General features: G+C 37.6%; 2 protein-coding genes and 1 long non-coding RNA gene across 7 annotated transcripts; 1 reads left to right on the forward strand and 2 right to left on the reverse strand.

Annotated features, from left to right (window-relative positions):
• Positions 1 to 364: 364 nt before the first annotated feature.
• On the reverse strand, positions 365 to 23,857 carry LOC117166790 (paramyosin, long form). 5 transcript variants are annotated; one of them, XM_076627664.1, is made up of 17 exons: positions 23,716 to 23,857; positions 23,418 to 23,633; positions 21,964 to 22,020; positions 19,275 to 19,361; positions 18,980 to 19,146; positions 13,708 to 13,945; positions 13,377 to 13,496; positions 13,128 to 13,277; positions 12,853 to 12,999; positions 12,293 to 12,509; positions 11,568 to 11,695; positions 11,041 to 11,153; positions 4,271 to 4,466; positions 3,687 to 3,815; positions 2,511 to 2,882; positions 1,608 to 2,066; positions 365 to 1,124 (listed from the first exon to the last, which is right to left on the reverse strand). In XM_076627664.1, exons 2-16 carry the CDS (start codon positions 23,529 to 23,531, stop codon positions 1,674 to 1,676), a joined length of 2,628 nt encoding a protein of 875 aa, XP_076483779.1. In that variant the 5' UTR covers positions 23,532 to 23,633; positions 23,716 to 23,857; the 3' UTR covers positions 365 to 1,124; positions 1,608 to 1,673. The 5 variants fall into 5 exon arrangements, with proteins under 5 accessions (XP_076483779.1, XP_076483793.1, XP_076483787.1 ...); XM_076627678.1 differs by having other exon boundaries at positions 23,418 to 23,622; positions 23,719 to 23,856; XM_076627672.1 differs by having other exon boundaries at positions 23,418 to 23,622; positions 23,716 to 23,856.
• LOC117166794 (uncharacterized) lies at positions 2,016 to 3,516 on the forward strand. The gene is made up of 4 exons (XR_004466309.2): positions 2,016 to 2,131; positions 2,283 to 2,394; positions 2,478 to 3,402; positions 3,502 to 3,516. It is a non-coding gene; the product is annotated as an uncharacterized LOC117166794 (long non-coding RNA).
• Positions 5,213 to 9,585, reverse strand: LOC117166791 (paramyosin, short form). Its single transcript, XM_033351095.2, has 3 exons — positions 9,127 to 9,585; positions 8,026 to 9,017; positions 5,213 to 5,973 (listed from the first exon to the last, which is right to left on the reverse strand). The coding sequence occupies exons 2-3, from the start codon at positions 8,341 to 8,343 to the stop codon at positions 5,395 to 5,397; spliced, it is 897 nt and encodes a 298-aa protein (XP_033206986.1). The 5' UTR covers positions 8,344 to 9,017; positions 9,127 to 9,585; the 3' UTR covers positions 5,213 to 5,394.
• Positions 23,858 to 25,742: the final 1,885 nt, after the last annotated feature.

Genomic DNA, 25,742 nt, shown 5'->3' on the forward strand with positions numbered 1-25,742 from the left:
TTGTGTTCTTTATAAATATAGCAACAGTTTATTAATTTCATTCGTAGTTAAAGTTCTATGGTTCGTTAGTTACAGTGATAAAATATTACGATAATTATTAAAATATAAACACGGTATTAGAACGGTATTTTACAATATTTTTTCTTCCTAAGATATTTAGCTTCGGAAAGGTTAAACTTTTCTCTATCAGCATAAAACGTATTAAAAAAGGAGGATAGATTAAAGGATCATCGTAACATTAAGAAATAGAAGAAGAATTACAAAAAAGCTCGATACATTTCGATAGGATGTGTTACAGGAATATATCGGTATTAGTGTTTAATCTTTATCTTGCAAACTATGGGAGGAAATGTATTCCATCGGCTTCGTACGTACGTGTTTCAGTTTATTTATTAAATTATTGTTTGACACAGGTTATCGTGTATGTCGTACAGTGAGAGTTGTGTGTATGGGCAATAATACCTATCTATAATATAATAGTAGAAGTAGAATTAAAGTTAATCCATTTAAATACAAGTGCGACACGCGCGATCAAAGAGGCGTAAGGAGAGAGAGAGAAAAAGTTAAATCTACGTCTCGCGTTTTTCATTTAATTTCTTTTACTTTTTTCCTTATTTATTTATTTATATATTTATAATATTATATTTCCACTCCTTACGCTTCGTGATGCTGACATAACGGATACAAGGAAGATATAACGAATCGTTGTTGATTTTTTGCGTGTATAATATTGTATAATATGTATGTATGTGTATATATTTTCATTTTTTGGGTTGATTAATCCATTTAATCGAATAGCGACGGTGTTATGCGTTTTAAGATGGTTGCTTCCTTCACGTTGCTTGCTCATTAATGCTTATGCCCTTTCGGTTTTTGCATTTATTTGGTTCGTTACGACGGGTACCGCGTTTCGTTGGCCAAGTATTTTGAATTTGCGACGGGTCGTTGGGCCTTGTCATAATACGATTAAATAAGATGACACGACATTTCGATACTGTTTCTTTTCCTCGTTGCTTCTTCCTTACGATGTTCGCGGTACGGCCCGTTGGAAACTCTTCTCGGCTCTTTCAACTAACGATGACGTATAGAGGCTCTTCCTTTTCTTCGTCGTTTGCTCGTGACACCTGTCACACAATCGTGGAACTGTATATTTTCGAAAATATAAATTTACTGAATTATCCGATGATCGTTTGAAATCTCACGATATTTCCTTAATTGTACACTTAGATACGTGGTGTAAGATGATGGTAACATTAACTGGTATTATTGGATTGTAGGTAGGTAATCAAAAAGCAAAGAATCATGAAACAATTTTGTGTAAGTTATTTTTAATTTTTCATGATTTTTATCTTGTAAAATATAGAATACAAAATAAAATCAGATAGTGTAAAATTAATTGATCTAATTGAAATTATGATCATAGGAGTCATAGACGAACATTAAGGTAAATAACAATCGATCAACAATCGTGTATCGTGTATTTGATTATTTCTAAAATATAACTAATAATGTAGTTGAAATGATCCATTGTTTCATCTTATTATCTTTTATCTTTATTTTAGATCACATTCGCCAAAACTTACATAACTTATTCATCAAGTACGTACGTTTCTAAAGACGACGAGGTGGCGTTCGAAGTGGCAAAGGATGGGGTGTCGATGGCGATGGCGTTTTTACAGGTCAGACCTCGTCTCCTGGACGAGGTACACCTGAGAACCGGGCACGCTGGAGGTGGTGACGAAGCTGCGGTGTTTTGCGCGGATCAGAGTCAAGTTGCTCTCAGCGGTATCAGCACGATCTTCAGCAGCCTCCAATTCCCTTTGGAATCGGCGGACCCTGGTCACGCTCTGCTGGGACATGCCTTCCTGTTCTTGCAGTTGCCTCTTGTAGATGTTCACTTTCTGGCTCGCCTTGTCCAACGATTCTTGTAACAACGCAATGTTCTTCGCGTCCTCCTCTACCTGAATCATCACCTCCTTGATGTTGCGTTCCTTCTTGCGGAGAATCTTCACAGTCTCGGCATGTCGGCGCTTCTCTTCGTCAAGTTCCAGCTCTAAGTCGCGGATCTGTTAGAAGAATAATCGAAAAACGTTGAATTTGCCTTGTGGAAATGAAACATTCGTGTGGCAAGGTAAAGGAATAATTTATAAAAAATTGGATTGCATGCTATAAATGTTTCTGTTTCTCTGTAGCATAAGTGTAATTAAATAGGTAAATTTTGTAGATATTTCATTAATGCTACTAAAAATATTTGGTACCAATCAAAACGGATTTTTTTTTAGAATAATAAGTTGCAGATGATCTACAAATCTAGTTGGAGTAACCTTTAATTTAAAAAATTGGAACTAGATTCTTACAGCCTATGGAAAAAAGAATGCAAACATTTTTCATACGGTGAATAGTCGTTTATAATTTCTGTTACGTATTTTAATGAGTTTCGTTCTATTGCTTTCTGAAAATAACAATGTCGTCCACAGGAATAAATCAAATGGAAGGAATCTTAAACTCACCCTAGCCTCGAGTTTGCTGATGATACGCTTGCCACCGACGATAGCGTTCGCCTCGACTTCCTCCAATCTCACGGACAGGTTCTTCACTTCAATTTCAAGGGACTTCTTGATGGCCTCGATCTTGACGATACGTTCTTGTTCCTCGTGCAGGATCTCCACGGTGTGCTTCAGTTCGGTCTGTACCCGTTGGTATCGCTCGTCGCTCACTCTCAGCTCCTTCGTCACTTCTTCGTAGTCTCCGGCCAGGGTAGCCAGTTCTTGCTCGAGTTTCGCTTTCGATGAAGCGATGTTCACATTTATGGTAGTCAATTCGTTGATGCGACTAACCGACTCCTCGTATTGCTGCTCGACGGTTCTCTTTGCACGGAGGGCCTTTAAAAATATTGTTAGTTATGTTATCTATTATCATGTGGAGACGAAAGAAGAATAGGCATAGTGCAGACAAGCGGATATGATACTACATGATTTGGTTTTTTAAGTAAACGATAACTCATATTGGTAATTGAAGCGTTAAGCAGAATATGCAATTAATTTTCTTCTGATTTATGGATACTGTGTTTGTTCCATTTTTTAAGAAGATCTTTCATATTAGATTAATTTTCCTTGCATTGTTTTGTTATAAATATTGGATCATAATATTAAGAAAATTAAAAATGTCGATTAATTCGTCAAGACCTTTTCAATAATTTCAGTATACAAAGTTTAAGAATAGACGAATCAACTTAGTGACAGGGGAATCAAAGTTTTATGCAACTGGTTGGTACATTTGAAGTTACTGCTTAGCATCACCGTTTAGTCTGATGTATTTATAGCTTGTCTAACATCAATTGCTCATTCAAACTATCGAGTGGAAAATCCTGCCGTTTCGTTTTATCCATTTCATCATTCCATGGTTCGTCTATCTAATCTGAATTTAATTTGTTTTATTCCTTAATTTAGAGATAAAAATATCAAAATAATAATAAAAACGTGGAAAATTTCTTTGCAACAGAATGCATTGTGAAAGAAACAGCTGGAGATTTTGAAACTAAATTCAATCAGAATTTTAATTCACTACGGCCCGAAATCTTTGCTTTACCATAAAATAGATTAATTTAGTAAGTAAATATATGTAATGCCAAATGAAAAAATATTAAATTTTTATGATAAATTATTCACAGTAAATACGATACTTACAGATTCGTAATTGCCGCGTACTTCCTCTAGCTCAGCTGTCAACGATTGCAGGCGTCGTTGACTGATACCCAGTTGGTCTAGGGTCACTTGTAATTGGCGTTGAACTTCGTCGTAGTGGGCTTGGAGTTCCTACAAGATAATGACACGGCGTTTAAAATACACAGTATTTTGCCAAATAAGCGTCATTATTTTTTTAAGTGCCACCTATCACTCATATAACGCACAAATTTTCGTAAAGATGTCATTACTACAGGTGGGTGAGATTTCCACATATGTATCGACTCAGAACTAATTTTATCGATACATTTCGTGTTAGGAATTAATTTCTTTGGCAAAACTCCAAAACTAAATTAAAAAGACGCATTAGAACATTTTATTAAAAGTATACGCGTAACATTGAATCACCTAAATAGAATGGTTAAATAATCAAATATAGCAAAGTAAAATTAAATATCACCATTTTGTATTGATAAAAATCTGTTCTTTAATTTCAATTTGTCTCGTCGTATTTAACTCGTTAAATGTCAGATAATCAGCCAACGCATTAACATAAACTTCTTTTTATTCTATCAGGTTCTACTTACGGTCAAAGTGAGCGATTGCTTCTTGATGGTCTTCTGTAAGTCGATGTTGTTCTTGTTGGCAACGTCCAGAGACAGTTCCAGTTCGGTGATCTGGATCTGCATCTTCTTCTTCACGCGCTGCACCTCGGACTTCAATTTCGTCTCCGCCTCAACCACGCGGGCATTCAGCTGCTCGATCTCGATACTGGTCTGTTTGCTAATTTATTTCATTCCGTATGAACAATACGATTACCCCTTTCAATCGTTTTAGAAGGTTCAAACCAGATTATTGTTTCCAGGTGACAACAGCAAGAATTTTGGATCGTCGGAAGATACCACGTCTTTCTCTCGTTGGTATTGTTTGCGAGAAAACCGCATCATCGGTGAATATCCAAGGTTAACACGTTTAGAAATGTTTGACATTTTACCAGTAACGTATTTAGTAATGCAACGAGTGTTAGATTACCGGGATGTTTTGAAACACTTTGGTTGGGCATTCTTTGTGCTTTATCTATTTCGATGCAGGGTTAGTTCGGCTGCTTTAATGCATAGTTAGTTTGGCAACGGATGCAGTGATTTCGGAGGCATTACCATATCACAAGTGGAAAGTGTATTTATGTAACAAGGAAGATGCACGTAATTTACTTTAGTGTTTCTTTGACGTCTAGAAAAGATGACGGTTATTTCATCCGATATCGAAGTCAAAGAGTTACGAATTTGTAGCTACTCTAAATAAAATTCGAATTAAAAAATCTCAAAATTGAATAGAAGTCGGAGTCAACGAATCTAAATCTAGAGAATAAAAAATATTTGATGAAAAATTTGATGACGAATATTTGATGAAAAGAGATGATTGTTATCCTGCATAGAGGTGAATTTTTCTTATAGATATGTGCCGATGTTTTAAACAAAGCTTCAATACCTGTAAAGGCATAATGAATAGAGAAAAAAGTAAAACAAAAATTCGTCTAATCAAAACATTTTCTTCTTCAACAAATTGTTACTCGCCTAATCTACAATTACAAGCTTCTGAGAATCAAACGACAGTGCAATTACTTCTCATTTATCGTTTATTCTCTTCATTGTTCCGTGTCACATTACTCTTACCCACACGGTTAAACTAATCTACTAGAATTTCCATCCTTTCAAGCGGGCCTGATTCCCAGGCATCCGTATAATCGTCTCGGTCTGGTCGGGTGTCGATACCTCTTGTCCAGGTAGTAGTTGCTCGACTTCTCTTCGTATCCTTTCAGCTCCCTGCTCAGGCTGTTCAACGGCGCGGTCAATCTATCCTCATCCAACAAATTCCTCGTTCTCTCCTCCATTAACTTCAGGTGATCTCTGCAGTCCCACGAATAATTCGCGGAGGCAGTCTCCCTCTGGTACTTTCTAATATCGGCCAATTCTTGACTCTTGTTCAAGTTCTTCAGAGCTTCCGCCGTTAAATGGAACTCGATCGCTCTAGCTGATTTACCACGCAGACTTCTTCCATGATCGAGGGCGTCCTGTACCTCGGACATGTGTTGCACGTCTCTCAGCGATCGGAAATCGATGTCGGCCATTTCACGTTGCAGCTGTCTAGCCTCAGCTTTGGTGCGTGCACTATCCACGAGCAAGGGCAACGGTTTTAGCCGGAAATCTTCAAATTTTCGTGGAAATACTTCTCTAGTCACGTGGCTGGCCTGCGCCGTCTTCGACAAACTGAAGTCGGACCGATTCGCTATCTTTAAGAAGACGAAAGCACCAGGTCAGACCCGTGCTCGCATAAATCACCCCCACGATCTTCGCGGTTGATCGTCGATTTTGATCGTCACGTTCGATCGACGCGATTAATCGCGATGATTAGAAAAAAAAACAGAAAAAGATGTCGAGACGAAGAGCGAAAGCGATTAGAAATCGTGGTTTTCACAAACGCGACCCTTTCCTACGATCGTTCCCTGGTCTGAGGGTAGTCTCGACTGAGCCTAAACTTAGCCGCAGCGGTCCAGAATTCGAAAGTGACCGATGCACACTCTCGATCGACTCTCTCTAGAGACTCGAGAACGACTGCCAATCTGAGCAAGCTGCTAGCTTCCCGGCCCCGGGACACACGGGACGCGAGATGGATTTTTTAATGTACGCGCCGCGAGACTTGGCACCCTTCTGAGTTGCGTCTCGATTCGTTTCATTGCTTCCATTGTGAATTACGGAAAGATCTAACTGCCTGCCAGATGTTACCGCTTCCGCGATATATATCTATTTCCTTACACCGAATCGGTAAATATAAGAGCAATGGCGGAGGCTTAGGTTGCACGGTATTAATAACAATAAGAAATTTAGGAATTCCCGCTTTCTATCGCGCAACTATAATAGGTTTCATTTTACGCCGAAGATTTCTTGCCAATGACTCGCTCTGACCGTGTTAAATTAAGATTTGGTGACAGTGGGGCGGCAATGGAGCGTCACAGGCTCGAGTTATTGGGCTGACAATGAATTATAGAAGACTTTCTAAAACTAGAACTTTCGAGAGTAATACGATCGGTTTCTAATCTATATTTCCGTTTTTATGCTTCGAAATTTTTATTCCAGTGACGATAGGATTTTACCTTTCGGCTATATATCATGTTCTATTGGATAAAATTTCAAGCATAAACAGAAATGTTAAAGATATATTTTCAAACGGAAGAACATTGAAAAGTGATTTATATAAAAACGTTGACTATATAGGCAGTATATATATGTATTATCGGAAACATATATTATAGAAGCAAATAAATAATATCTGTTTAAATTTATCTCGTGCATTTAGAATTAAACAATAGCGTAAACAGTAACTTATTTGTTGAACAGAATACTGCCAACTCTTCCATTCCACTATATTGCACAGTCTTGAAATCCGAAATACGTCAAACATCACGTTTTAATGTGTTCAAAGATATTGAAGAAAATGGATTGTACCTATAGATATTTGTATCGCAAAAATCATATAACTTAGTCTCTGTAATCGCTATAATATTTACCACTGAATCAATTATTTCAAGATTATTCTGACGTATCTGATTTGTAAAAATTATAAAATTATAATTATGGAATTTTGAAAAATTACGTACTTATATAACTATCTCTGTAACGTTAAGTAATAGCACAAGCAATGCAGTTTTTCCGGTACATATATTAGATGCAAATAATCAACTATCTATCGATCATTATCGATCAATCTTACGTTTTCCTTTATCTTTTATAAACACTTCTAGCTTTTTCTAACTCCAAGTTCCTTGTTCCTCTTTTATAAAACTTGTTATTGCGACGCACTGCGTTACTTCACAGTTTAACTTCAACTTTTAGAAGAATCTCACTGCTTACAGAACGATCGATACGTACGTCTGGCCGCCGGAAGCAAACGTCAAAATCCAACCACTTAAAACTTAGCTTAAACTAAATCTCATCGTACGCCCGTCACTTCCAAGCCAATTCTCAAACAAAGAAATCCCATTCACTCGAATTACGCATGCCCCACCCAAGTCACCAAATCGATTTTCAACGACCGTGACTTTCCCCTCAAGAGGAATTCATTCTTACGCTCGTTCGATTGACAGAAGTCTGTTTAAAAGACGGCAGCAGCCTCGCCGAGTATTCAGCGTCGTATAAAGTCCGTCTACGTTGGTGCAGTTCCTTCCGTGACGCCAAATTTAGCGAACGAAAAGGTCAAGCAGTCGCGAAGGCGCCTAACCGCGCGAATCGACCGCTTTTCCACGCTCGAGTCGGCCTAACTTTCGCTCTCCGATCTAGTCTCGTACCTTGAACTGGGACAGATGATCCCTGGCCTCGTCCTCAGCATCGATCGCCCGTCTGATCAGCTCGTGTCTCGAGTATGTTTCGATCGGTTTGCCCTCCCATAACGCTCTACCATCTGACCAGGGTAATTCCGGTGGTTCTGTTTTGCGAGCGCAATAATCGCGTGGCAGCGAGGAACATCGAGCTTGCCGATCGATGTGATCCAGCATCGGTTGATAGAAATTGATCCCGTAATTGTAGTTCTTGTCGTAAATGTAGGTGGGCCAGTGCTTCCATTTTGGCTCCAAAGGCACGTGCATTGGCGGCACGTAGCTTGACATTTTTCTTTGTCGCGGTTTTTTCGGTTTCTCTAGGTAGATAGGTTTTTTTTTTAATTCACTCGAGGATTGCCTTTAAGCGTTCTTTGGAAATTGTTTTCTCTTTAAAGGATTCTTCGCAAGTTTTACTTAAAGAGTTGTTTGAAAGCTTCTTCTGATTGGCAAAGGAGCTCGTACGAAGAGAATTTCTTGGAAGATGATCGACGTCTCTTCTTCTTTCCGAAGCTGTTTTCTCTGTAGGAAAATTTCCCTCAGTTTTTTTCTAAAGCGATTTCTGACAAATTATTTCTCTCGAGTAGAGTATCATACGATTCCGAAGCTTTTATAGGAAGTGTCTTAAAATATTCTTCGTTTTTATTTTTCTTAGGAGTATTGCTCTCTTCGCTGAAACTTTTGTATTGATCGTCTTGTTTACCGATTAAATCTTTCAATCGAATAAAAATTTGAATTCTAAATTCTCCAAACCTATATTTGAGATTTATCTATGCTTGAATTTCTCCTTCTGCGAATTCTGTCTTTGCTATTATTACAATGTATAATATCACAAGTATCGATCTTCACTGGGAGATATCGACCACCGACAAACTGCTTCTTCGAAATGTACACTTTGACGAATTGGCGGATCTATTTTTTCGAGTATTTGTATGGGTATTGTTAATGTTTCATCCAACATCTACCTTGAATAGAAAGGATTGTCGTATTGTATTTCTTTCGGTGTTTGTGGAGTTAAATGTGTTAGATACAGGACTTCGTTTTTATGGGAGATTCCCTGATTTTTTTACTCACAGATTTTTCATTGTCGAACGATCGGAGGTGACAGTTGCTACGAAACGGTCGAGAAAAATTAGGCCGGTCAAGCGCGCTGCTATCTTTTGTACTTTTTCCTTACGATTGCCACATTGAGAACGGCCAATCAGCACCACTCGGCTAATAATTAGATCGGTGACTGATCGGTGTTGAACGACGTTTATTAATAGTAGGATTGCGTACTCTTTATGCATCATCCTCAATTAATGACCCCAAATAATCTTTATGTCATTACAGAACGACGATACTCTTTACGATACCGTTGAAAATGGTTGATAATATTGTTGTCAATTTTTCATGTAGGTAACGTCGCGTTTTTTTCCTTAACGATGTTCTTAATTTTGAGCCTTATTACATAGCGTGGTAATAGCGATATTATTTCTTTAGAGATGTAAATATGTATCTTTTCGAAATAGTCAAATTTTGTAGTTGTAATTCTTTTAAACACTCCCTTTGAAAAAAAATTTTTTCGGTATAGAAAAATAGAATATGTACAGTATACAACATAACATGTCATAGTATTGTATGTATCTTCTTTTTAAATGATTTACAGTTATCGTATTTTGTATTCGTTTCGCCTAAATGTTTTTATTTCTATTAATACTTTTCATCGGATCCCGTTTTCCTCTTCAGGTAAAGAAACATATCGTTTCTTTTTTCGTAGCACGTGGTTCTTACAAACCCCGTTCACAATGACATAATCAATATACGTGTGTATCGGGCATTTGGCATTTCGGTACCGATGAGACTCGAGCCAAACAGAAACAAAGTTGTCAGGTCTGATCATCGTTCGATGACGAATTCCGTTTGTCGATCCATGCTGATTGAATTTCCATTTTCGTTTAAATAAGTAACTAGATCACAACAGGATATTCACTCGAGTGTTTTCGATCGATACAAAAATACCTTGGATGATTAATCGATGCGGCTGATCGATGACAGAATTAACCGTATCTTTATTAATAGGTGGATATCATTGGTTAGTTATACCGGAAATAAAGCCAACTGCATCAAGGCTAAGTTAAAAATTCGCATATCCGTATAGATACTTTTCAGATCTACGTTCGTACGAAAAGTGTTTTGAAAGTAATATTGGCTTATAGATTTTCTGTAACACTTACATAACTCGTATGCGTGTTAAATAATGGTCGTGCGTAAGTGTGACATAGATCATACAACTTCAGAGGATAACAAATAGTATAATATTTGAGCTGTAATCGAGTTGGAAAATGAGATTTTCGTTTCTACTGGAAATTTGATCTCTGGTTGAAGTATTGAATTCATTTAATTATTAAAAATGATTAAATTTATCATTGATTTTCTAGAATTACCGTTTTATTACTATAAATAACGCATATGTTTTCTAACTTTATATTTAATCACCGGCTGTGGATATGACCCAGAGATGCTTTTAGAACTGCATACTTTGTCAAAAATGTCATAAAATATTGATTTATCGACTTCAAAGAATATGATTTCATTGAATAGAAATAACTCTTTTCTGGCTACTTTTCATTTAAATTCTGGTTTAACCTTCGCTATTTTAGAATTAAAACGTTTCGCATGAATCGGTTGCTCTACTAATAAAAAAGAGGAAGGACTTATGTCGTCTATCATCGTACGTATATGACACGAAAGCGGAAATAAGTCTCTTAATACCAGGGTTCAATATTTTCAACGAAGAGATAAACGGAGATAAACGGAAAGATCATTACGTCACGTAAAATATGTCACCTGGAAACTATATTCTCTATGCGTTTGCAATAATAACATCGTAGAATTAAACATCGGTGTTAGTACCAAAAAATCGTAAATTATTAATATTGCAAATTATAATGAAATTTGAATGGGCAATTTAAGGAGAAGCACAACAAACGCAATTTAATTACTTACCGGATGATTTCGATTTCTTCATCCTTCTCAGTCAGGCGGCGTTCGTAATCGTGACGAAGTTGAGTCAACTCAGCAGACAGTCTTTGAGCGCGTTGTTCTTCGATCTTGCGTCCCTGCGATCAATTTTCTTTTACGAACAATTCTATATTTCGAACTTTTCAACTTCCTACACTATAGCCAAATGATTTCTAGAGGATAATATGGGAAAATGACATTTCTGATTATCATTCCATTACTATTTTGTGAAATTATATCAGGTCGTATAATTTTCTTCCAAATTAATAGAGAAATTATGATTAACTTAATTTCGAAATGGTAATATTTTATATACTGAGAAAATTTATATACTGAGAAAAATTCGGCTGTAAGATAATAAGCGACGCTTCTAATCATTAATTTCCTACTAATCAAATTTAAGTGCTGCTATTACAAATCCATCAATTATAAGGACAATGTATATTATAAAAAATTTAGAAATTTAAAGATACTGAAATAAATACCGCTTTAAATAAATAAATTCCACTTACTGCTTCGGCTTCTTTGTAGGCGGCAGCGAGTTCCTCACGCTCGTTCTCCAACCGACGGAGTTCGAGTTCCAGTTCGTGAAGTCTGCGGTTCATATCAGACAGCTGGTTCTTGGCATCGTTCAAGTCATCTAAAACAATAACGCAGTAGTTGATGTAAAATTATTTCTATACCTCGTTTATGATATTTTATTTACTTTTTTAAAGGTAAGAAATTAACTACACACACTTTCTTTCCATTTATTTGATACGCAATAGCGGGTAAAAGACACTTTAAACATAGTATTTGTATAAATATTAACAATTTTGTAACTTTGGTGTATTCTTCCCCTTTTTGATTATACAATCTATTTCGAGATATATGTATATTGCATTTATTTATTATTTTTGTCAAATTACGCTATTCTTTCGTATGTTCAGCGTTTAAACTTTTTTTATCCGCTACTGTAAGTCATCAGACGCTTACTATATTTAATTTCGAATATAGTACGTGTTACGCTAGATTTACAATAAAATCTTTGAAACCGAGTACAATTTTTTCGTATAATACAAATAGTTAATGGATGCCATCGATATTTTGTATTCTCAGCTTTCACTTATCCCTATTTTAATCTTATTAAGTGCTTGATGATTTACGGACGTGTAATAATATAAATGTCAGATAAATATAAAATAGAGAATAGAAAATGGAAAAATATCGGTCGATTGAATCTTATGAAATTGCTCACCTCCCAATTTCTTGTTTTCACGGGCCAGTTGGTCTTTCAGCTCGCGAGTTTTATCGAGTTCGGCGTTGGTGCGCTGGAGTTCTTGTTGTTTGTTGCGGAGATCACGTTGGCTTTGTTCATACATTGCCACGCTTTCATCCAAGCGAGCCTTGAGTTCGATATTGATCTTCTCCAAGTGTTCCACGCGTTTCTGCAGTTCGCGAGCTGTTCCATTGGCCTTAAAAATTGATAAATTCATAAATAAATAAAATGCTGATCACTGCAATTGGAATATCATGTTACGTACAAGTTGCAAATTGTGAACTTTAAACAGATTAAAATGTATTCAATCTTTTACGAATATTTTCACCTAACTCAACGTTTGTCCCACAACAATGCTTTATTTATACATTTTGTTCCGTGAAAAACTATTCCAAACGAAATCGTGGAGTTATCAGTCGTATTCGACAATTGTATTGAAAAAAGGAAATAATATGATTTAGAAGTTGATTTAGTTTAATTTAAAAGATGATTTATATGTGAAAAAGTAGCATAGAATAGTAGAAGTTTTGAAATTGTACCTTTTCCAAGTCGATGATCAGCACTTCTACTTCAGATTGGAGGCGGGATTTCTGCTTCTCGAGGTTGTTGATCTTGACGAGCAGTGTTTCGATCTGCTCTTCCTGTTCCTGAATGCGAGCTCCGTATTTACGACGTAGTTCCTCTACCTGTAAAATTCAGTCGACCTTTTACTCCAAAGGTCCAAACTAACAGAAACTCCGTCTATATATATTTATGCGCTTCGAAGCAACGATTGCTTTTGCTTCTAAAGTTTCGAGTTGTTCTTTTCAGTTACCTCTTCGGCACGAGCGTTAGCTTCGGTTTCATACTTCGATCTCCAAACTTGCACTTCACCGTTTGCTTTGACCAATTGACGTTCAATGTCCAAACGAGCTTCCGATTCCTCTTCCAACTGAATGCGAACGGATTCCAATTCCGATTCAACCTGTTGACAGTTTTATTACATTAATGAAATACAATTTAAGTGTAATTTAAATGTGTCACGTTTATGTGTAATTTTCTAGAGAATTAAAAGAACATATACCTGATGTAAGGAGGCCTCGACCAATGAACGACGACGATCCTCATCCTCGAGACGACGGCGAGCATCTTCGAGCTGACCCGCCAGCTGAGTCTTCAGGTAAACAGCGTTCTCGATGTTAACCTACGATAAAACAAATTATTATCAAATCATTAAAAAAGCGTAATAAAAAGGAGCTAGAGATACAACACTGATCGTGTTATCGATAGTGCCAGATAATTTTAAATCGTGAGGGCCATTTTCCAGAAGTTCGGAAAACTTCTTTTCTCTTTGTTGAAGCAAGGCTGATGCATTTGTATCAAGTATGAATTTCGATTAATTTGAAATTATTTACCTTCAAGTCCTGCACTTCCTTCGTCAATTCGATATTTTCCTGTGAGATCCTGGTTTTGTGGTTGGTGATGTCGATGACGGTACGATTCAATTCTTCAATTTTCACGTTAAGCTCGGCTACATGCACTTCGAGTTTCTCCACAGTTTTTATTGACATCAATTTTTCTTTCGTCACGTTGTCCAGCTGGGCGAGGAGTTCGTATACCTCTTGTTGGAATTTCGATTTTTCCTTGTCAGCTCTGCAAATATTGCCAAAATAATGTATTAGTAGAATTCTGTCAGACGCAGACAAATTTTTGCCGGAATTTAATCTTTTATTTCTTCGAGCAGCGTTGCTTATATCTTCCAATGGAATGTTTATATTATATTTCTACATATTACATTTCATATTACTACTTTCGTCGACGATAGCTTTCTGACCTGTTTCCCTCAAACTTTTTACGCTATTCTTACATCTATATAAATCATTTCAAACCAGGAGAAATCCAACGAAATTCCACAAGGTGTGATCGTTAATCGCCATACGCCTTACAACAGTGCCAACAAAAGCAACGGCTGGAACCTTTCTCTCTAAACAATGTCCAAGAACAACATCCTACAAAAATACTTCATTGAACGGACCCGACCTAAGATGTATGTTTCGTCCATTTATCTAAATCATCAACCGTTGGTTATTTCGAGCTCAAAACTGACATCTAAACTCTCCATTGATTACCATTAATCTTAGAAAGACGAGAAAGAGACTTTCTCAAACCCCTAAGAAAACTAATAAGAAAATCAAGAAACAAGCAATTTCTTTCTCTTGCGTGTGTAAAACATTTTCCACTCGCATTCCTACGAAACGAATGAAATATCTTTTCGCTCTGCGATTACGCTTAGGATGAATACTTGTCGTCAAATGTCCTTTGCTCGAAACGAAAAGATAGAAAACTGACGTTAGCATTTATAAATAGAATCACGACTTATGGTACACGAAATATTCGAAGATCGTTTCTATCATTTCAAAAGTACCGATCGATGAATTCGCGTACCATTTTCACTGTTCTACGAATTTCTAAACTTTCTCTAAATTCTCAATGAATACATCGTATCGTTTTCCTTTACATAACGAACTTCTTAGCCAGAGATCAGCCGAATCTTTTACAATTATTTTCGTACGCATGACAAAAGAATAAAACATCATGAACGATATACAGTTGCAACCGTAATCGAATATTACGGTCCACTTAAATGTCCAATTTGTGATCGATAATGCGATCAAATCACCTCGATTGAATCTTCTCCTTTCCTCTCTGATTTTTTAAATACGAAAAGTATCTTGTTCCTCCGCATCCTTCTTCGCGTGTATGTTGACGAATCTCTACGAACAAGATGGAAATAAAATACAGAGACAGACGAAGAGATAGGGAGGATCGGCTAGCGGCGATATCGGTGGTCCACCTACACGTAACACACAGAGGGTGTAAGGTGTCGGCCGATTCCGAGGATAGTGGGGATCCGGGCCGGTCGCCTGTACTAATATGGCGCGGCAACACAGGGTTGTGGATTGCCGCGCGACTCGCACGGTTAAAAATAGTCATAAGCCGAGTAGCGGCCGTGCGAGCAAAGCGTCTCGCGGGGGGAATCAGCAGAATAAAAACGTAAGAGCAAGAGGAAGGGATGTAGCGAGAGCTAGAGAGCGTGAAAAAGGGACAGAGAGGGACGGAGGGATAGAAAGTCGTAAAGGGGAAAGTTGCGAAAGTCAGGGCAAATGGTGGAGGCAGTGGCGAAGAACGAGAAGGAAACGAATAAATAAACTGGCGAGCGTTTATGCATTTATGGGACGTATAAAAATATGGGGAACGCCTGTAATACACACAAGTATATACAAGTGGACCATTTCAATTTTTTACTTTTACTCTAACTTTAACTATTCTAATGCAACGTGAGAAAATATCTTGATTCGACTTATGGTAATTAACTTTGCCGTGATTAAAAAAAAATGCAAGATAAATTGCTTTAGTTTATCTTGATATATTCGTTATAGATACCAAATTAATCTATGACGATGAATAAGTATTTGCTTAGGTTCTGTTTCTTCGGTAATGTTCATGAAAGTATGCGAATTTGCGTAAACGTCTTTAGTATATGAAAAGTTTGGAAAGGGTTAGAAGTTGTAGAATGACAATACAACGACGAGACAATGAAAATAACGACAAGAAACCGAAACGACGACAAGAGAATTAAAGTTACAGTTTCGATTCCGGGATCGGAAAAAAAGTTGGAAGCCAAGGAATTCGTTCAGAAACGAGGTTATACGTTTTGAGAGAACGGCGGAGGGAGTGTACAAATACGACGGGAGAAAGAAGAAACAAGACCGCGTGTGTGTAAGGAAAAGATTGCAATCGAAGTAGTAAAACTAACAGGAGAGAGGTTTATAGGATAGGTAAACGAGAATCATGAACGGAAAGAGTTTACCAAACTGAAAAAGATTGAACGTGTATGCAATCTAGGAAAGAAAAAACGAGGAGAAAAAATAAGATTGATGAGAAAAGAGCAGAACAAGCGAATAACAAGAAGATAATGGAAGCTGTGTAATAAAGAGAGCGGCGAAAGCAGCTCGAAAGATGGGGCAGGGCTATTGTAAAAGGCATTTTAAACGCCCTTCTTGTACCAACAGGTGGAAACTTTTTGCAGCGCCATGCAAATACTCTAAATACCTCGTGTTTCCCTTTATCGTTATTTTTTTCTTTTTCTCTCTTCTACGAAGGTAATTGAAAGAAGATCGCAAAAGGAAAAGGAACCGAGGTGGAATTTGCATCTTCCTGAAAAGTCACGGAAGTCGATGAAACGGCCATTTTACGTTTATAACGTCGTAACTAGTCTTCATTTATTATTTTCCAGCGTCGTTAATGGCGACTGGGCTGTTCTATTTCGCTGGTTGAAATATTAAGAGGCAATTAGCTGTTGCTTCGTCGCGATATCGTTGATGTATAAATGTCGTAATTGCTTTCGCTGGAGGGTACATTTAGAACGGAATCCCAGTTGGGCTCTAATTTCAGGCCGCATTCTTGATCAACCATTCCACTTGTGCGCGCTGATGCTACAGAAATACGTTCGAAAGAAGCTTCCTGATATTCCACGCCACGGAACATGATTTTTTAATTTCAGAAAGTGCGGCGAGGATGCGGTTTCGTCGACTAAACTCGAGGAAAAGAATCGTTTACGTTCTAAGCTCTAAGTTGTGTTTGTTTTTTATTCCTGAAGTATGAGGACACCGACGAATTTTCGAAGAAAATTGCACGATCAGAGTCAGATTTAAATAAGTAATATGCTTCTGAATACAAATTTGTGCTGGAAAGTAGTTTGATTAGAAGTAAAAGTAAACGTGTATATTGAAATTTATGTGAAGCGGTGATTGGTTTATTTTTAGTACATTGTGAAACGAGAATAGATGAACTTCCTCAGACATTAATTTACTAATAAAGCGAGATCAGGAAGAGATAATCATTTTTCACTCATCTTTTACGAACAATATATTATCGCGAGCCAAGATTATATCGTCAATAACGCGTTACTGTGAAAGTATTCTATACGCTCAATAATGTTCATCTTATCTTCTTGAATCGTGATAGAATTAAATAGAAACGAAACGTATACATAGTATCAGTATCATTCAAGAAATCAATGGCGTTTATTCCACGTTACGCGATATATCCGATTCGATAAAATCCCAATGAAGCGTCAGTCTTTGCAATAAAGTCAGATGTTTCTCCATATCAAACTTGTGTCGAATATGTTACATATTTAGTATACTCAAAATTGATATGAATTTTACGATCTCTCCTACAAAACTTTGACTTAATTTTCACTCTAATCGTCGAAACATGCTCCCGATTCTAACTTTAAAAAAACTACAACTACATATTATGTGATAATAAGAATACTTTTTCGAAAAACAATCCTCCGCCGTACACTGTAAGACCTTAGTCAAACATTGGCAACCAAAGAGAAGAGATTTAAAAATGTTTCGATTACTAAGCTTCCTGAGACTCGATAGAGACCACAGACAGCGGACACGCGAAATAATAGACAGCGTCTAGATGACAGCTCGATAAATTCTCGAAACGGAGGCGTCCTTGTAACGAGCGATATCGCGCATTGGGGCGCCGGGACGTCGAAAAGTTGGTTATGTTTAGAAGTGCTGGGGGAACGAGTCTACGCGTATTTCAGGTGCGAGTAACTTCGTTGTTTGGCCAGAGGCCAGTATCGTCGAGCATAATTCCCGCAATTTTCGAATACGCTTTCGTTCCGCGCGATACTTGCTATAATTAACGATCCAACAGTGAATCATCCTTGTTTTCCATTTCGTTTCTTTCCACATTTTAATCCGTCGCCTTTCCCTTCTTCTTCTGTGTTTCTCTATCAGTTCGATAATACACGAGCAACGAAACTGGGTTTCGACGAATCTTCGAACTTCCGGTGAACTGTTTATTGACGCTTTGCACGGCGTTCGCGCGCTTTGACCTCAAAGAGTGGGATCGCGAGGCCGCGATTTTATTTTCACAGGTGTATATAATTAACCACGGTTTATTGGTGTTCCTATTCCAGCGTACCTTACACCCTATCGAGATTCGACGCCTGTTTCGACTCCCTCGGACAGAATGTTATCGCGTTTCGTTTCGTTGCTCGGATTTAATATGATTTTCAGTGGATTCGTTTCAGCAGAAGGTAACGTGTACTCTCGAAGCATTTATATGAAACGTATCTGGTCAAATAATGCCTAGTTCGGTCGAGTATCTGCTATTTGATGTTAACTAAAGCTTGGGAATCAAGTTTTTATCGAATATTTGAAACTATTAAAGTTTCAGATATTAGAGTTATGGAAAATACGCTTTTACGCAGCAGCGATGTAGCTTGGAATTGTGGAAAACGAATTACTAGAAATACACGACCAAGTATATTTTTGGTTAACTTTGGATTATTTTAGAAGCGTCAGGTATAATTTGTATAGTATCTGGTCATGTTTGTGTTCAATATGATGCCGTACTGAAAATAGAACGAAGATATACCAAAGGTAATTGAGTAAATGGTTATGTAACTGTTTTGATGAATGCATTAGACTAATTGCTTTGGTAGGTGCGATGATACGAAGTAGAAGGTACGTATTAATATACCGAGGAACAAATATAGAGAATATAATATTTTCTACTAAACTTTTGACTAACCTGTCGTGCTTAGATATATAAAAATAAATTTTTTTGAAGCATTATAACTTTGATTGATTTGCTGACCTGGCGCGTGCTTTCGAAAGTTGGTCGATTTGATCTTGGAAGTCGACAACAACTTCCTGGTGTTTCTTGCGCAGAAGGTGCGCGGTTTCCTCGCTCTCGAGATGAACATCTTCGAGTAGTTTGCGCAGCTTGGCCAGTTCCGTGTCCCTCTTTTTGTTAATCTCGAACTGTTTAATTTTAACAGAAATCGTTAATATCGCGCTATTAATGAAATTTAATCGAATGAAATCTGTAAATCTAAGAATTACACGATTATATTACGTGTTTCGTTGCAATGATTCATTCTGAGACTTACTTGAGATTCGGCGCCACCCTCTGCCTCTTCGAGACGTTCGGACAGCTGGATGACTTGCACGCTCAAATCAGCGCGCTCGCGTTCAATCTGCAAATCAAATAGAAAAGATTGAAATTTGTCAGTTAAGAGACATGGTGATACATAAATGAATATTATAGAGATTTTAATTGTTTTTAATTATTTTACGAGTCAACTAAGCATTAGTATTTAATTAGTTTCTGCGTAATGAGAAACAAAAGCTTGAATTTTGTCCACTTATTTTTGTTCTTTTGCTTTCCCTTTTGTGGTCGTAATCCTCCGTGTCAATAGACGATTTTTCTACCATTATACTTTAAATTCAATTTAAATAAAAGAAAAAACAAATGTTTATAACGTAGCAAAAGCTTTGTGAAACTAAAATTTTTTATCGAGAAACGCTTATCGTTATCGATTCGGTAATCGTATGGTGAATTTTGATAATCTCTGAAGCTATAGATGGCACAGAATGAAAATTTTCAATTTCTGCAATTCCTTAGCTCGTCTAATATTTAAAAATAACTCTTCGCGTACTAAAATATTCTATTTACGAATTCTTGGACCACTCGATCCAAACATCAAACATCTCTACCACTTCAAAAAGGATCAAGGATCGATCATTCCATTTCTCTGATAATAAACGTAAGAAACCTCGTAAAACGTTCCATAACGCGTCAAGAAACGTACCACTGATGCAAGGAATTCGAACCATTGCTAACTTTTATACGTCGTGTATGAATTCACCGAGATGGCATTCTTGTTGATACACGTCGAGTGTAATCGAGACGCGCGGCATTGTTTTGGAAAGAGGCCTCGAGAAACGATGTGAACAGCTCGGTGCAAGCTTGACGTCAGGTTTCTTTGGACCGCGAATAGAACGATCTAATTTCGTACGGACTGCCTCTATATCGGGAGCTTTATTCATATTACAAACGAGGCGTTTATCGAGAAAAGAGAGTCGCGCGACACCACCATAACTGTTAGTTCTCTAGAAACCATTAACGTTCACCATGGTTCTTGAATGCTGATATTACTTATTGTTAAAATGCGACTTGTTGTCCCGAAGGAACGTATAGGAAAATATTAAAGGAAAATAAAGAACTTATTTTAACCATGACTCTTTAACCTTGCCTCTGGTAATAGAAGATTTATCGATCGTCGATCGGAAAAATAGCTTCCAGTAGGAAAACCTAACTTGATGGAATTTGAAGTTGGGTAAATTTTGGATTGTTCGAGGATAAATGATTAAATTTGTAACTATACAAAGTGGTAAAATTTAATATGAGTTGTTTTGATAAAAAGTGTATTATTAAAAATCTATTATTTGGTAGTTTCAGTGTTTAGGAGACTTTATATCCTCGTATCAGGATACTTGTGTAATTAACTACACATGTATGGATATTTGAATATCAGGAAATCAATTCAAACGATAATCGTAATCGAAGTAACAAGAAGTCGCAACATTATGTAATAAGAAACGCGATCTAAGCAACGTGGGCTGTTTATTCTCCACAAGAATAATTAACCGGACACTTCATCGGATGATACGCGTTAAATACGATCATAATTTCTAAGTTTTTACGGTTTCGAAGCAGGGAAAATGTCGCTGGCACCGGTTCAAGTCACGTATTACAAATAGCATTACGAATCTGATTTCCTTGAAGTTTGATCGCGCAATGAAACGCAAAGAATCTTCCAATTTAACGCTCTATTTAAACAGGGACTACCATTGTTTCTAGAATATTAAACTCTACTACTCTAAAACGCATCAAAAGTTTACATTCTAAATATCTTTAGAATCTTCCAAATTTTGATACGTAAATAAAGAAATGTATTATCTATAATTAATTTGAAAATTATATTTGTATATTTTGTGTCATGTTGAAAGACAAAATTATTCGATGATTAATCGACGAATGATATTTTACGATTCGAAGTTTCAAGTTTTCTTAGTATCGTCTTTTAGCTTCTTTTCTACGAAGTAAATTTCCGATAAAAGTATCAGGTTTTCTTGGTTCTGTCTTTTTAAACAGGTAGACGTAGATACTTGTTGGCCGAACACGAGAGAGGAATGCGAGTTCGTACGCTGAAGAGGCGCGCATCCCCAAAAATAGCTGCGACTCGAGAGCTGGACATTTCGACCTACTGCTCCCCACTCTATGATGGAGAGCAGGCCAGCCCCGCTTTTTTTGTATCAGTTTCAAAATTCACAATACCCGGATTACATAAAGTCTCAGAATTGACGTTTACTTCTGGCTGTTTTAGTATTTTTATCTACAGAATCTCGACGTGTGCTTAACTCGAATTCCTTTCGATATCTCGATATTCGAGAAAACGGAGAACGTCTTGATCAAAATGTTTTCTCTGTTCTGTGAACTAACCGCGGTAATTATTTACCCACGTGAAAAAATACGAGTTACTTTTTGCATGCTAGGAATTATTCCTCGCTATCGGAATAAGAAAAAGGCAAAGAAAGATAATAATCACTCCCCGCTATTAAAAAAGAAAGAAAGACACAAAGATAATAAATAGTATTCTACTCTAATTCGAAGCTAGGAAATCACACGTTTCACTAGAAGAAACGATTCAACATCAAACGATCAATCGATCTCCGCTAGAATAAGAGCTCACAGAGGGAAACTACTGGAAGAGGATCGATCGAAAGAAAACTCACCCTCTGACGCAGCTCTCTCTCAGACTCCAGGTCATCCTGCAGCAGGCGGATTTTGTCCTGAAACGAGAGGCAAAAAAGGATTAGAGCGTATCACGGACCACGTTACAGAGGGTCGATGATTTACGTAATCGGCCGACGAGAATATCCAACAGACCGAGGCTCGGAAGGTATTTCAGAAAGACGGACAGCCTCTGAAACGGGCTGACTCGCGGAGGGAACAGGAGGATCTTCGTTTTCAGCGACCGTTCATCGGGGTCGTTTCTCAACCGAGGAACCAAGGAACGTGCACTCGTCTGTACGTGTTCCATAACGAGATCAATGGCAAACGGTTCTTCTCGAGTTGAAAGAAATAAGAAAAAAAAAAAAAAAAAATGAACAATCTTACTTGAGTCTATAGACGAATACACGTTTCCTGGTTCTGTTCTTCGAGTTTTCCTCCTTCGTTGAGTTTTTTCGTTGAAGCCACGAGATTGGCATAATCAGGGTAACTGAAGACGAGCCATAATAAGATCCGGATGGGATACATTGATCAAGGTTCTCGATGAGAACGCTTTGTGGATCATTCGAAGATGTCACTCCTTCGTGGCACGATCGTCATTTAGGGCCGATATTTACGACTATTTTCGTACACGAGCAATTTGATAGCTACAGAACCGTCTACGACACTTTCGTTCCTCGTCAGGGTTGGCACTAATATCCCTTATGGTCACTGAACTTTCTCGCGTCTCACTGTCCCCGAAATCGGTCACTGCTCGACATTTCACCTTTTCACCAGCGATCACTTCCTCTACGTGATTCGTCCTTCTTCTTGTTCTTTCGTCGCGTCGTTCAAGGAAACATAAATCGAAGGACTTCCTCTGAGAACCCCGGCGTTTCGATCCTCTTCTCGTTCTTCTGTCTCGCTCTCATCGTGTTGCATCATCTGGCAGACTTGGATGAACATTCTAGGTTCGCTAAAACCTTGGATTCTTCGGATCAACGAATTTAGACCTAACGAGAGGTACGTAAGACGTCCTATCATATATTATATTTCGCAATAGATACTTTCGACTATTACCAGTGAAATACCTTAGCTATTACGTGGATGGAACATTAATAGTTTTGTTCGTATGTTACAGCCATCCTCCCGTTCCCTTCCTATTCTTAGTAACTAGTTGTAAGCGATACTTCTACAACATGGTAACTAACCAGCTTTTCAGAAACTAATCTTTATTAGCGATCTATTATATTAAAAATAAAGAGATGAAATTAAGATAAAAAAGTTGAATTAAAAGAGATCATATTTGCTATATAGAACAGTATCTAAAATAATAATAGTTTAAATAATTATTTATGGTCATCGAAAAGCAACGAAGAAAAACGAGGCATCGTTGTGCTCTTAAACGTCACTGTCTTATATCAAGATAATTTTGAAGAAAAACGAGTAAAATAGCGTTCGTTTCCGTGGAACTTACCTCCAGTCTGGAGAGAGCGCTCAGGTCGGCGCTGTATTCGATGCTGACATCGGCAGTACCACCGCCGGTGGAGCGGTACGTGTACTTGGAAGCTTTAGCGACCGCTGAAGACATCCTGTTCGCTAAATTCACTCGCTATTTTCACCAAGATAATTTGTCCCCGTATGGAGCCGAGAGATTCGTTTCTTCCTCGGTCTTTTCTCGCCTAAAAGCAGCCTCTTACGTCGATGCGTCGGCTGTTACAGTCGTTTAATTTCTTTCAAACAAAAATATAATCGTCGTAATATAATTTTGCTACCACTTTTCTTCCTCCTCGCCGCTTCTTGTTCGGCTTGTTCTTCGTCTTCTTTCTTATTCTGTTCTTCTTCTTCTTCGGGGTTTCGGAGCCGACCAGCGCCCTACTCGTAGTGCGCGACCCGTCGTCGTTCGTATGGCGCGCCGGCGGCTCCATGGCTTCGTCAAAATGACGGTTCCGCGCAGGCGCGTTAGATCAGCGACCCCCACCAGGAACATGCGACGACGACTCGTCATCGTGGTCATTCCTCGTCCTCGTCGTCCGTCGAGGGGAACCACTAACCAACGACCACCACCGTTACTCGAACGCCCACGTTTCCTAGCGTGTCTGCCAAACGGCCTCCTGCTTAGGGAAACGGCTATGCCGTGTTCAATTGCATTTTATCTACCCTTTTCCTTATCTTTCTCTTCTCTTTCTCAGCTTCGTTCTAGAAACGTTACGTGTTTTGAATGTCCTGTTTAGGTTTGCTTGTTCGTTGTTAGGTGTTTCTCGTGTATGAAAGAAATAAAACGGCTGAATTTTATTGGGATATGGATATGAGATGGAATACATTGTAGTGATTATTAAGATTTAAGTGGAACAGCATGGAACGATATATTGTGCGATATATTGCATTATAATCGTTGGTTTGGTATCTGATAAATCTAATGTTATTATCGTCGTTGTTGTCATTATCATTGGGTGGCTTATGATCTTGCACTACATTCATGATAATTGAAACATCGTGATTTTACTTTTGTTGAGTTAAATGTTAAGTATTTTTTATAATAAACGACGTATCGACGAACAATGGCGATTAATTAACGAGAATTAATTTCTGTTTTCGTTTAGAAAAAGGCAGTCATTTTTAGAATGTATATAGTTTTATAACTCAAGTTACACATGTATTGGTAAGTTCAGAAGGGAATGTTGACAATCATCGATAATAAGGGAACAAAAACGTTATAATGAATTTGTTGTCGAGGAAAGAATTACGATGAAATAGCCAGGATTACCATTCCATAAACATCTCAACTGTTGATATATTAAAAAATAATAATATACATATTTCATGTCAGTAAAAGAATTGATTTAGAGTGTAGCATTTCAGCCAGTCATCGCGCTAAAAACAGTGTTTATAAATCACTTGTTCAGATCTCGTTCAAAAATCGTATTTTTATGAAGTACAGAATATTCCCAGGATGAAAAAGAATAGAAAAATATGTAGTATTGCTGTGTTATTGAGCTCAAGCCAGCAATTTCGTTAATGCAAGGTTGAAGTTTGCATATTATCTTATTTTCAGTTGTAATCTACTTATTATAATACAGTGCGTCACTTTGTAAATTTATTGCGTCTTACGCTTATTGCGTTTCATATTGTTCCAAATATTGAGATATCAATATCTGCTATTTTTCTTGGCATGTTCGCAAAATAACATTCGATAGTTAGATACTATATGTTGTGCCTTTCTCTACTGCAATAAACTGACACTAAAAATAATACCATATAGCGAGAAAAAAGCATTTATCTTTTTTTATAAAACAACGTATAAGACGATAAAAGATTATCTCTTCCAGAAAAGATTTATTTCAGGTATGGCACAATTTTTCTTTCGTTTCGAAAGCTTTTCGGAATTTAACTAAGAAACATAAATACCAACATTCTGAAAACGTAAACGTGACTAACATTCGGCTTATGTACGAAATATAAATGTTCGTCATATACGAAATAATGCAGAATAGTTTTCAGTGCAATGAAGCTTCTAAGCTCAACAGGTGTACCGTCTCCGATCGAAGATTGTTTCTCAGTACGAAATTATCGTAGCTCTGGACGAGTAGAACCAGAATCGTCTCCTAGCGTCCCACGCCTCGCATTTCGTAGAATTATTCGCTTAACGTTCGACCTCTGCAACCGCGTCTCACTTCGTATACCGATTTAGATATGCCGTACTTGAAAAGCTGCAGGGTCATCGGTTTCATTCGTGGATCGATGAGCGAGAGTCGTTGACATGTTCGAATCTATAACAACATGGGCGTAAAAGAAAGTGCTA

Source organism: Bombus vancouverensis, chromosome 2 (assembly GCF_051014615.1).
Source record: "Bombus vancouverensis nearcticus chromosome 2, iyBomVanc1_principal, whole genome shotgun sequence".
NCBI lineage: Eukaryota > Metazoa > Arthropoda > Insecta > Hymenoptera > Apidae > Bombus > Bombus vancouverensis.